The following is a 12,929-nucleotide window of genomic DNA, read 5'->3' as shown; positions in this document are numbered from 1 at the left end:
ACTACTTCATTTGCAACTTTTGAAGTCAACCAATATACAAAGTGCAAAGGCCGGACGTGATCAACAACAATCACAAAACAGGGAATAAACAGCATCAACTTGCTGATGTAAAAACAAAAATGGACACGACAGAAATCAGAGAGGAAGACAATGGAAGGCGAGAGTGTTAGAATCTGCATGGCACAAAGGGGGACTACTCAAGAGGTGACTGCGCGTGGTTCCTGGGAACAGGCACAACTGGACCAGGACACATCTGAAAGGCACCAAGGTAAGCAAGAGGAGCCGCGACTAGTCATTCAGCTCTTTCGAGCGGTGGCAGAAAGATACGGCTGTAGAGGACACTGAGTGAGTGGAATCTTCAGCCGTGGTAGCACCAGTAGGCAACTTCTCAAAGTGAAAGATATGTAATTTAGCCACCTATACACTATACATAGATAGGGATAACATGCATGTGTGTATCTCTACTGCTCCAAAAAATATGCACACACACACACACACACACACACCCATGCCACACGTGCATATAACAGTTAAAACATGCAGACACGCATATACACATATGCCACACATGCAAGTGACACTCAGCTAAGAACACGCACACACCTACACATACATGTCACACATGCACGTAACTCTCAGTTAAACGTTATTGGTACGCGAAGCAAGCCTGGGGGTGGGGAAGATCAGGGCGAAGGTGTTATTAGCCGCCCTTCTATAAGCTTTCCAGAGACCACTATTCTGGGGGTTTGGGGACCAGGAAAAATGTGCAGATTCCTTAGGAATCAGCATTTACTGCAAAAAGCATGCACAAGCCAGCGGGCGCTCAGTTCCGAGAAAGCACGAGACGGCGTTGGAGAACCTGGTCAGGCTATGGAAACGCTGCCACAGCAGATGCGACCAAAGTCGATTTTTAAAGATAAAACTGCTACCGACTTCTTGACAACACAACACACAGGAACATGTGCGCGTGTACTTCCTGTGTGGGTAGGTTTCCCCTTGGGTCCCCGTGGGAGAGCTTTAAGGAGCAGGAATGACCTTTGCTCCGTTAGAAACCACCGCTGGGCTTTCCCGGGAGAGACAGAGACAGGCGGGGACGATGGCCTACCCGCCTCCGTGACAGCCCAGCCGCTTGCCCACGTCTCGCTGGAGCAGGCCTTCCAAGAGAGACTGCAGCTCCGGGGAGAAGGTGTCGGGGAGCTCCACGTTCTGCGGAGAGGCAGAGGGAGGGGGCTCGAGGCCATCCGCACACCGCTTACCCTGGGTAAGAGGGGTGCTCAGAACGGCAGGTGCACCTGGAAGGGATGTGTGCTCTCAAGCAGCAGCAAGGGGTCTCAGAAGCTGCCGGCAGGCTGGCAGGGGCCGGGCTGGGGTTGGGCAGGACCCAGACCCCCCGGCCCCCGTGCTTCTGCTCTCAGCTCTGCCTCTGCCTCACGCTGGTCCGTTAGCAAAGCTGAGTCTGTGGCCCTGGTACCTCTTCCTGGGCATTTTCCTTTCAGAAATTCCTCTGGGGACTGTGGCTTTGTTTAGGTCAAGAAAGCAAAAGTACACATTCTAGTGTTTTGAGTTGCTTTATGTGGTTTACGTTGTGGTCATTCTATTAGTAACGGGAAGAAACAGGAGAGCTGTGATGCAACCAGGAAGGCAACTTCTCGGCCGCTTACCACGGTGAGCGTCATCCGGTCAATCTCGTGCTTGTCTTTGGTTTTGTGCTGCCTGAAAGGGCTGTGGCTGCAAAAGGAAAGAAGATTCTGTTAAAATATGTCGTCAGGTAACTCGGCACGTAGCACCGGTTAGTGTCTGGAAAGGGCCGTACGCCGGGTCACTGTTCACTCAAAAACACACAAAGGCACAAGGTGCAAATGTTCATCGTTCCTAGAGAAAAATCAGTGACCAAGGGGAGCCAGAATTACACCTTTCTTGAACTGCTTGATCCTCACTTGTATGAAAACATGGCACTAAAATACAGCTTTCGGGGCCAACGCTGTGGCTCAGTAGGCTAAGCCTCTGCCTGCAGTGCCCGTATCCCATATGGGCGCTGGTTTGAGTCCCGGCTGCTCCACTTCTAATCCAGCTCTCTGTTATGACCTTGGGAAGCAGTAGACAATGGCCTAAGTCCTTGGGACCCTGCACCCACGTGGGAGACCTGGAGGAAGCTCCTGACTCCTGGCTTTGGATTAGCTCAACTCTGGCCATGAGGTCATTTGGGGAGTGAACCAGCAGAATGGAAGACACCCCCCCCCCCACCGGGCTCTACCTCTCTCTGTAACTCTATCTTTTGAACAAATAAAATAAATCTTTTAAAAAATACATCTTTCCAATTAAGGTAACATGAGAAAGAAGCACGTGTTTAATATTTCTTTAGTTAGCCAATGGGTAGTCGTGCAAACGTCATTCACATACGGCTCATCACAGGCACATCTGAGCTAACGACAGCCTTCATAGAATTTCTTCAGGTCCCTAAAGCAACATAATGAAGGGCCATCAAACCAAAACAAGATCAAGATGAACACGATTCACCTCTAAGGAATAGCACTTTGAAGCAGTAACATGTCCTCTGGAGATCACCGAGACCAACGCATCATGCCCCATCTAACCCTCCTGGTTGCAAGCTCTCGCTGCATGCGTGACCTACACAGACAGCCCCAGAAAAGCTGGGTCCAAACTGCAAGGTCACTGTTTCCTGGCTTGAGTCCGATACAAGCCCTCCAGGTCAATCTTTCTCCTGGGAACTGGAGCTCACGCCGCTGTATGTCAAAGTGTCAGTGAAGGAGAAACTAAAGCACCACAACACCCATGAGAGCGGCCAAGACACTGACGGTATACAGGAGGAGCCTAATAAAGTCACAACTGAGAAACGAACAAAGATGACTTAAGTATCCAGCATTAGAACAATATGGCCTTATGCATGTAAAATTAAAGGAGGGAGATGTAGGATTGAGTTTTCTTGCAGAAAGACATGCTCATAAAGTCATGACTCCTACCCACTTATTCCCACGCTGTGTATGATATGATCTGAGACAGATGTCGTATAAAACATTGCTGACTGGTAGGTTCATTAACTGGATCAGAACGTTGAAGACCAAAGGGGTTCTCAAAAAGAACTTAAATGCCGCTGCCCCCTGCGCTGTTACTTAGAGGGACTGAGCCGCGGTGCTTGGGAGCAACGGAATCACACACGGGGCCCCGGGAGACGCGGCTGCATTCCACGGCACTTACTGTCTTCACGAGAGAGGGCACTCTCCTCCTTACTGTGCCATGAAACACAGAGCAATGCCCGACTCTTAAAAGAAGGAAAAAAACAAGCAAAACCAGGTGAACTAACTCATGAGTATGTGCTGATCTTTAAAATAGATTTTGATTAGAGAAACCTTTTCCGTCTTGTTTCCAAGGAGAGAAAGGTATAATGACTGTGATTCAAATACAAAGAGGATGATAACAGCTTGTAAAATGGAAGATATGATTTTAAAGCATGTATCATAAGTGTATCATACTTGTAGCATTCTTTTATATAAAAACCACAGAAATGGTATGTTTACAGTTCTAGGGAAAAGGAATAAAAACTTGTTAAACTGTATTAAAATCTTAGTATCTCTGCTTGACATCTGTTTCCACCCTATGGTGTTTTAAAGATTTTATTTATTTGAAAGGCAGAGTTAAGGGTGGGGAGGCAGAGATGAGAGATCGAGGTCTTCCATCTGTTGGTTCACTCCCCAAATGGCCTCAATGACTGGGGCTGGGCCAGGCCAAAGCCAGGAGCCAGGAACTCCATCCAAGTCTCCTATGTGGGTGCAGGGGACAAGCACTTGGGCCATCTTCTGCTGCCTTCCCAGGAGTATTAGCAGGGAGCTGGATCAAAAGCAGAGCAGCCAGGTGCAAACCACTACTCATACAGGATGCCAGCGTTGCAGGTGGCAGTGTAACTTGCTGTATCACACCAGTCCCCACAATTTTTTTAAGTATTTTTTTTTGAAAGAGAAGAGGGAAACATAAACACACAAAGCTCCCATCCTCTGGTTCAATCCCCAAAGGCCAGCAACAGGCAGCACTAGGAGCTCCACCCAGGCCTCCTGTGTGCAGCAGGAACACAGTCACTGAGCCGGCACTGCTGGCGCCCAGGGTCCGCACCAGCAGGAAGCTGGGATCAGGAGCTAGGGCTCAGCACTCCCACATGGGACATGGGCATCACATCTTCCCCGCCCTATGAGGGTTCCCAACATCAGACTAGGAAGAGCTCCTGTGTGCTGGTGAGTCCGCTGACACAGCTCCCGTGGGCAAAGCCATGGGCCCCACTCCTTCACCCCGTCACAGTCGCAGTGACCACTCCACAGCACACGTGGAGAGTTCATCACCCTCTTGCTAGTAAGAGGTGGGTCCTCGAGGAGTGACGCGTGGGGAGGGCTCCACCCCCAGAGAGGGACTAAAACCACCATCAGGAGTGGGCTGCTTATCCACGGGGTTGGTTACTGAGGTGGGCTGGTTATCCACGTGGCTTAGTTACTGAGGTGGGCTGGTTATCCACGTGGCTTAGTTACTGAAGTGGACTAGTTATCCATGGGGTTAGTCACTTGAGTGGGCTGGTTATTCATGGGGTTAGATACTGAAGTTGACTAATTATCCATGGGGTTAGTTACTGAAGTGGATTGGTTATCCATGGAGTTAGTTACTGAAGTGGACTAGTTATCCACAGGGTTAGTTACTGAGGTGGGCTAGTTATCCACAGGGTTAGTTACTGGAGTGGGCTAGTTGTCCATGGGGTTAATATAGTGGACTAGTTATCCATGGGGTTAGTCACTTGAGTGGGCTGGTTATCCATGGGGTTAGTCACTGAAGTGGACTAGTTATCCATGGGGTTGGTTACTGAAGTGGACTGGTTATCCACAGGTTGGTCACTGAAGTGGACTTGTTATCCACGGGGTTAGTCACTGAAGTGGACTGGTTATCCACGGGGTTGGTCACTTAAGTGGGCTGGTTATCCATGGGGTTGGTCACTGAAGTGGGCTGGTTATCCACGGGGTTGGTCACTGAAGTGGACTGGTTATCCACGGGGTTGGTCACTGAAGTGGACTAGTTATCCACAGGGTTAGTCACTGAAGTGGACTAGTTATCCACGGGGTTGGTCACTGAAGTGGACTGGTTATCCACAGAATGGGTATCCCAGCCGCGTAGAGAAGGCCTGCTCTGTTCCCTCACACACACCTGTGCTCAACTTAAAAATCCTTTCACGAGGCCACAGGGAGGCCTGACAGGGGTCTGCAATTCGAGTCGGCAGTGCCAAACATTGCCAGCGAGTGCCTGGGCCATGCCATCGCAAACGGCGCTTGTGAGCACAGCAGCTCCGGGTCCGAGGAGGCGGCTCTGCAGCTCTGCACTGCCCTCTGCCGGAGAGCAGGCTGGGTCTTTCAAGCTGCAAGACTCGGCGCACATCTGTTTCCAACGCAGTCCCGATTATTCCTTGTGAACAAAGCCAAAGATTTGGTTTCTATTTTGGAACATGTCTGAGAAGACCTGAGGCGGTAATAATCTCCACGATGAGCGGGCACGCGGCGCTCGCAGGCCCCGTGAGCTCACAGCTGCTCCCTGACGCAGCCGCTTTAAATAGGAGCCGGGGACGGCCTGTCGGCAGCGGCCGTGCTGCGAGAACAGAATCCGCGCGTGCTGTGGTCGAGCGTGGCTTCCGGGAGGCCAGAGAGACAGGGAGAGCAGCAGGTGCCCCTCTCCCCGAGCCAGCTGGGAGGTGGCAGGAGAGAGAGACGAGGTGCCGGGGGCAACGCCCACGCACGCCTCACGCTGGGTGCGTCACATCCACGGGGAAGCAGTGAGTGCAGAAACAACTCATTGGTAATGACAGATGACAATCTCCCATCAGAAATCAACGTCAGGGTACCAAGAAGATGGCACGTTACACGGAGTGTGTGTCTTGAACCTGAGCCAGTAGCTGCCAAAATATTTATAAACCTTGTTTTTACCCCCACAGGGAGCAAACTCGAGGACACAGGCAGAGCTCCAGGAGCCCCGGGCCACCCCCCAGGCGCTCTCCCTGCGCGTGACAGCTCCAGGGACAACCAAGCAATGGCGACAAACTTGAGACCCAGGCCACTGCCGCATCCTTTCTCCTCCTCAGCGGACACCTTAAGCCCAGATGGAGGAGCAGCAGGCACACGGATTTGCACACGCGCGCACTCTGAAACACTGGGACACGTCCTGTGACACGGAAGCGGGGCCCAGCGCCCACAAGTGTGGCGCCTGAATGGCTCGGCCCGGTGCTGTGAGGCCAGGGACGCACGACCCCCACCTCTGCCCCAGCAGCCTTCTCCCAGCCGCCTCGTGGCACCCTGGGGTGCCGAGACAAACAAGGGGTGCAGGAAAGTACTCCAGCGGAAGTGGGGTGGGTGGAAGCCTTGGTCACTGCGAGGACTTTGAAAGCACAGGAAATAAAGAGAAGACAGGCCATGGGTGACCAGCGGCTCAGCCCCAGAGACCTGTCGCACCCCAGGGTTTCTACATCTCAGCACGGTCAACCCTGGGGGCAGCTGACTGTTGGGCGGGTGGGTGGGGCTGTCCTGTGTACTGTGGGACGTCGGGCCTCTGCCCAGTAGAGGTCAGCAGCAGTCCAAGTTATGACAACTACAACTGTTCCGGGCATCGCCAAGCACCCCCTGGAGCTGAGGACGAGGCCTGGGTGACAGCCACCCCACAAGATGGTCAGGGGACAGGAGGACACAGGCTGACTTCTGCCCACCCCACCTCCTGGTCCTTTTGTTCCAGTTTCTGGGGCCTCTTGTGCCCAAGGAAACACAGCCGCTGGGGGTCCCCTCCAGAGAGAAAAGGAAAAACACACAGGGCACATGTGGGCATCATGGCGGGGTCCCACGTACAGCCCGTTTCCAGCGACAGAAGCACAGACTCGTGCGCACAGCCCCTTGGCCGGCTGAACCCAGCGGACAGCGCTCAACAGGCACTGGTTTCATGTGAACCCCAACGTCTTCCAACTATGGATTTTGGTAACGATCTCAATGTCCTCCGATTACTTGGACCCTAAACTTGCCCCATCTTCACCTCCTGCCCAAGCATCTCTAAGGGAGAGAGCAAACCAAGGCAGACTCGCTGTCACGTGCGGACCCCAGCCCCGCGAGGCTGCTGGTCACGTCCCTTCTCCCAGGCCAGTGGCACGCTGCCCCAGCTCCAGCGCCCACGGGCTCTCATGGGGGTTCCGACTCCCACCCCGTGCCTCGGTCCCTCAGAAAGCACCCAGACGCATCACCCATTGGCCAGAAAGCCTTCAGAGCCCAGTGCCTCTCAGTCCAAGGTCCGCCTGAGTCTGGACCCGGTTTCCCCATCCTTCCTTGCCAGCGCCCTCTCTGGTCCCAAGAGAGTCCGCCCACCACTCACTGGTCACTGGGCACCAGCAGCCTGCCCCATGTCTCCGTACCATTCTCCTACCCGTCCTCCAAAGCCTGCTTCTTGTGCTGTCTCCTCCAGGATGCCAGCCCTGCTCTGCCCAGTTAGTCGCCTCTCCCACGTGTGTGTCCCCCAGCACACGCAGCTCAGCCAACCACCAGCTCTGTGTGGACACATCTGTATACTCCCCTGGATTGCAGGTTCCTTAAGAACTATACAGTCCCCTACCCCTCTCCCTCCCTCGCCCCCTCCTCCTCCGTTCCCTCCAGCCCTCCCCTCCCCCCATGGCAGCAGGCACATGCTCCTGCAAGGCCAAGTGTTCCGTGAATGCTTATCAAGTTCAATTCCAATCACTTCAGTCGAGAACGATTTCCTGCTTTTTAGCTTTGGTGCTCTATCCTTTCCACGAAGGAGTGCTGCAAAGCCACAGAAAGGAAGGCGTCAGATACGCAGCCCAGAGTGGAAGCTGCTTCTCGTGCTGTCACTCGCTGGAAGGAGCCCCTCTGCTCAGTCTCAACGTGCGGCCACCAGACAGGGAGGGCGCCGATGCCCGAGGCAGAATCCTCCCCTGCTGGGCGACTCCATGCCCTGAGACGCCCATCACCTGGAGCTACGCAGCATGGATGTGGTCAGGGAGATGTCCTCCCAAGGCTGCAGCCCACTCTCAGGCCCCCAAGCGCCACGCCGCTCGGGCACTCCCTCCGCAGAAGCCTCCGTGCCTGGCTCTCGCACCAGCCCAGCCGCCCACGCCACTCTCGTGGACATCCTGCCATCTGCCGCGACTCCCCGAGAAGGGAGCCTCGCAGAACAGCTCGCCCGATCCTGCCCCATGCAGGACTTCGCAGAGGAATTCAACAGCTTCCCACTCGGTGCGCTGCGTCTGAATCAGGGCCACGTACAACCGGGCTCACTGCATCCGCTGCACATCACACTGCTCCACCGTGCAGAGTTAAGCACTGAACCTCCCTCCCGCCGGTCTTTTTAAAAAAATAAAAAACATGAAGCAGGGTCAGGCCAGACCCTCCACGGCTGCATGCTGAATATTTTTGCAAATAGATAAAAGGTCCTAGCAAAGAAGCAAACAAGACCCTAAATGCAAGGCTTTGCAGATCTCCCTGTAACATTTCACTGCTGGCTGTCGGGCCACGGCATTCTCCGTCACCCCCTTAGGCTGCAGGCCTGGGTTCCGTTCCTTTACCGGCTTCTCCGGCACAGGTGCATGGCCAAGACCATGGGGGCCGCATAGACCCCGGGCACACAGGGACAGCACTGGGGCGGGGGGCAGACTCCCATGCAGGAAGCGGCTTTGTCTGGCTTGTTTCACGTAAGCCTGCTGATGAGGTCAGACTGCTCTGAAGACATGGACTAAGGCCATCCAGGCTCCACAAACACGGTAATCCCATTACGGACTAACAGGCCCTGACTTTCGAAGCAATAATGCAATTTCAGATCCCGAGCGCATACGGTGAGCAGAGAACAACTGGATTAGCGGAGTCCTGGGGAAAGAGCCAGGGTGCTGGGGACCTGGCCTGGGGAGGACGTGGAAATCAGCCTCTCTGCAGAACGTGTTAATGTAATCAGACGATGCAGCGGTGCCCGGGGGGGCCTTGCAGTGGAAGGCGAAAGGCTGGGCTCCCACACAGAGCTGTGTGTTCCCCGCTGCAATTGTGACAGGGACATTTGGGCCAGGAAATTTTAATATAAACGGCTTTGGGTATTGTTGTAAGTGAAGAATTTTTTAAAAAAGCTATTTTAAAAACGTGAGCTCTCCAGGAAACTGTCTAAAACTTCAGCTTAATGGAAGCATTCGCGTAGGCGGTGGTGTTCAGGATGAAAGTGTGTCTGGGGAGTGGCTTCCTCCCACAGTCTTTTCCACTCTGTTTCATCACAGGTAGCTTACAGGACGGGGTCAAGTATAGGATCAGTCTGAAAACACGAAGCAGGGACAGGAACGTGCCACGGTGTGACGTCGCCTCTGGAGACGCACGCAGCCCGCATGGGAGGCTCTGGTGTGAGTCCCAGCTCCCCGCTAACGCACATCCCGGGAGACATCAGAAGACGGCTCCGTAGTTGCCTCCCCGGCACCCAAGGCAGAGACGGGGACGGAATTCCAGACTCCTGGCTTTAGCCTGGCCCCCGCCTGGCCCAGCCCCAGCTACTGTGGGCTTCTGGGGAGTGAATCAGCAGATGGAAGATCTGTCTGTCTCTCTGCCTTCCAAATAAAATGAAAATAAACACAAATTAAAAACAAATTAACAGGGACCGGCACTGCGGTGTAGTAGGCTAAGTCCCGCCTGCAGTGCCAGCATCCCATATGGGCTCCAGTTTGAGTCTCAGCTGCTCCTCTTCTGAACCAGCTCTCTGCTTATGGACTGGGAAAGCAGTGGAAGATGGCTCAAGAGCTTGGGCCCCTGCACCCACATGGGAGACCCAGAAGAAGCTCCTGGCTTTGCCCTGGTCCAGCTATAGCTATTGTAACCATTTAGGGAGTAACCAGCAGATGCGAAGACCTTTTCTGTCTCTCCCTCTCTCTGTAATTCTACCTCTCAAATAAACAGATAAATCTTAAACACACACACACAAATTAACTCTAGCATTTTTTACAAATACATGCAAACTTTTAACATTGGTTTGCTAAGGGTCTTCAACTTTTGTAATTCTCAAAATGCTGTTAAGTTTACAAGAAAATCATGAACAATTAATATCTAGGGGGAAAAAATCCTACCTGTTCCAATTATCCACATTTTATCTTGTGAGGTTTTTTTTAAAAAATTATTTTCATTTTATTTGAAAGGCAGACAGAATTAGGGCCATGTAAGACTGGACTCCCTGCATCTGCTGTGACTCCCACTGAGAGCGAGAGAGAGAGAAGCAGAGAGGCAGAGAAGCGGGGAGAGAGAGAGAGAGAGAGGCGGGGAGAGAGAGAGAGAGGCAGAGAGAGAAGCAGAGAGAGAGGGGGGAGAGAGGCAGAGAAGTGGGGGGGGAGAGAGAGAGAGGGAGGGAAGGAGGGAGGGAGGGAATCTTCCATCTGCTGGATCACTTCTCAAATGCCTGCATGAGCTGAAGCTGGCTCAAGCTGGAATCAGGAGCTTATGAGAGCGCAATCCCTGTGGGAGTCAGGGACCCAAGTATCTGAGCCTCCCAGGTGAGCACCAGATCAGAAGCAGAGAGGCTGGGATCCCAGGCGGTATCTTCATTGCTGTAGAATGCCTGCCCCATCACCTACAGGTGAAACAATCCCTACTCCCAGAGTGTGGCTTGCAATGGAAATATTTCACACAAGCCTTTGTCTGGACCTCAAAGCACTGTGATTCCTATATGGTACGGGACAGACAGACCAAGGAAAAGCTCTGCTCTGTAAGCTTATGGGAAAGCGCCTCTCAGGCGCACAGGACAGGAAGTCACCGGCCAAGCACCAGCTCCAGCTGCTCCTACGCTTCTTGGGACGCTCACATCCCACACTGAAGTGCCGGGGTTCGAGTTCTCGCTGTGCCCTGGATTTCAGCTTCCTGCTCACGCATACCCTGTGAGGCAGCAGGGCCTGGCTCAAGTCCTTGCGAGACACACGCTGTGGTCTTCCCAGCTGTCACTTTGGGTCCCTAAGCCTCCCTAGGTTGTCGCAGGCATTCGGGGAGTGAACCCACAGATGGGAGCCCGCTCTCTCTGCCTCTCAAATAAATATATAGAGAGAGAGCGGGAACAAATGAAAGAAGGAACAAGGGAAGAGGAGGGGGAGGGGGGGAGGAGGGGAAAGCACCACGTCCCAGATTCCAAACACTCCCGGAGGGGCTCGAGTCCACGAGCCGCGCCCCACTCACCCTCGCAGCAGCTTGAAGAGCATGCAGCCCAGGGAGAACCAGTCGGCGCTGCTGTCGTAGGCTGTCCCCTTCTGCAGCACCTCGGGAGCCATGTACCCGTGGGTGCCCCTGGGGAGAAGAAAGGTCACACGTGGTTACGGAGCAGGCCCGCCTGAGGACACACTGCCGGCGCAGGAGGTGTGGATGCCACTCAGGGACAGCAGCAGCTGTGGAGAGAGGAGAGGGGCAGGCAGGGGACGCGCTGCTCCGCCCTCACCCGCGAGTGTACAGGAGGGGATGACCCCCGGAGTTCAGGGTGAAGGAGGCGAGGTCCACGGCCTGAGAGCTGAAAGCCGTCTCCTCTCCCGCCGTGGATACCACGGGCGCTCCTGCCTGTTCAGGAGCCCTGGCACGGAGATGCATGGGGCTGGGGCAGCAGCAGAAAGGAGGAGGGGGAGGGGCACCCACTCCTGCACGCTGCCACCTCCCGTGCAGACAGTGAGGACCGCCTGGCTGGTGTCACCTCACAGGTGACAGGTCCCAGGGGCGCTCAAGCCCACGTGCATCAGGTAGATAAATCACGTTGAGCGTTAAGAGCGGCTCGAGGACCAGGGACTCGGCACTAAGAGAACATGAAGATGCCTTTCAGGAAGCTGAGAAAATCACCCGGGAGCACCTGCCTGTCTGATGCAAGCAGCACCACCTGCCACGCTGCAGCCCTGGTCCCACGGGGCCTCTCCAGCCTCCCACCCCCACCCTGTGCCCCTAGGAGAGCCGGGCGGGCGCCACTCCTTTCTCAAGAGCCGGCCGAGCTCTGAAGGGGATTGCAAAGATGCAAGTGCGAGGGTCCCTGCGCCGGCCGTTGTCTGCCTGTGCGCCCTGCAGCCTCGTCACCCTTCACTGATTTTCTTCATCAACAACACGGATAATAAGGTAACACCTCCCTCTCTCAGGAGCCGTGGGGACTGCCAGTGCACGGCTCCGTGGGGACTGCCGGTGCACGGCTCAACCCACCTGCAGCTCTGTTAATTCTGCTCAGAAAAATGACTGGGGTTAGTAGCGATCCTGTCACCAGTGGGCCTGGTACCGTGTTCCTAGGAGGGACGTTTCCAAAGAGCGCCATCCCATGGTCAGGACGGCCTCGCACTCGGGAAAGCTCCATGTCAGGAACCTCCAGGTGGAAGGCGTGAGGGCCCCAGGGCACCGGAAGGCTCTACAAGCAGCATCCCGAGCCTTTTCCGGGAAGGCCCTGCACGGTGACCTGCCAACCCGTCTTTCTCAGCACCGAGTCACAGCTCTGGGTTGGATGAGTTTCCACAAGGAGAAAGAAACACGCTGATGCAGGTCGGGCCTCCAGGCTGCCGCCGGACACAGCTAGAGCACAGCGCTGGGCCCTGCCGCTGTGGTTTTCCGACTCTGCCTCCACGGCAGCCACATGTGCTACCCCGACACATTCCACGGAAGACACGTGAGCCTCTCAGGACTCTGCGGCTTGAAACGCGGCTTTGTGTTCTTAGAGAAATTGAGCCAGGACTCGGATTAGCCACTGACAATCTGTTCACTCCCCAGAGCCCAGAGGTTTCCTTTTTTTTTTTTTTTTTTCCTGGCTACTCCACAGGGAGCATCTCATTTGATTCCATCAACGGACTCGGAGTTGCAGACAGGCAGATTCCAAGGAGCACAGGGACTGCTTCAAAAAGCTGAGGAAGCCAAGTTCAGGGTGAAAGTGCTGGG

At 54.5% G+C, this 12,929-nt stretch overlaps 1 protein-coding gene across 5 annotated transcripts in view; it reads right to left on the bottom strand.

Moving 5' to 3' along the window:
* The window catches only part of GRK3 (G protein-coupled receptor kinase 3), a 133,970-nt gene that overhangs the window by 16,397 nt on the left and 104,644 nt on the right, over nt 1-12,929 (bottom strand). For all 5 annotated transcript variants that reach the window (XM_089322920.1, XM_089322919.1, XM_051835475.3 and 2 more), the window contains 3 exons: nt 11,217-11,324; nt 1,662-1,728; nt 1,106-1,206 (listed from right to left, as the gene is read on the bottom strand). In XM_089322920.1, coding sequence (XP_089179046.1) covers nt 1,106-1,206; nt 1,662-1,728; nt 11,217-11,324 — 276 coding nt within the window. The remainder of the gene's footprint in view (nt 1-1,105; nt 1,207-1,661; nt 1,729-11,216; nt 11,325-12,929) is intronic.

This window comes from Oryctolagus cuniculus, chromosome 21 (assembly GCF_051225735.1).
Source record: "Oryctolagus cuniculus isolate XC-2025 breed Fujian yellow rabbit chromosome 21, ASM5122573v1, whole genome shotgun sequence".
In the NCBI taxonomy this organism is placed as follows: Eukaryota; Metazoa; Chordata; class Mammalia; order Lagomorpha; family Leporidae; genus Oryctolagus; species Oryctolagus cuniculus.
Note: the sequence above shows the minus strand (reverse complement) of the source record. Positions and strands in the feature narration are given on the sequence as shown.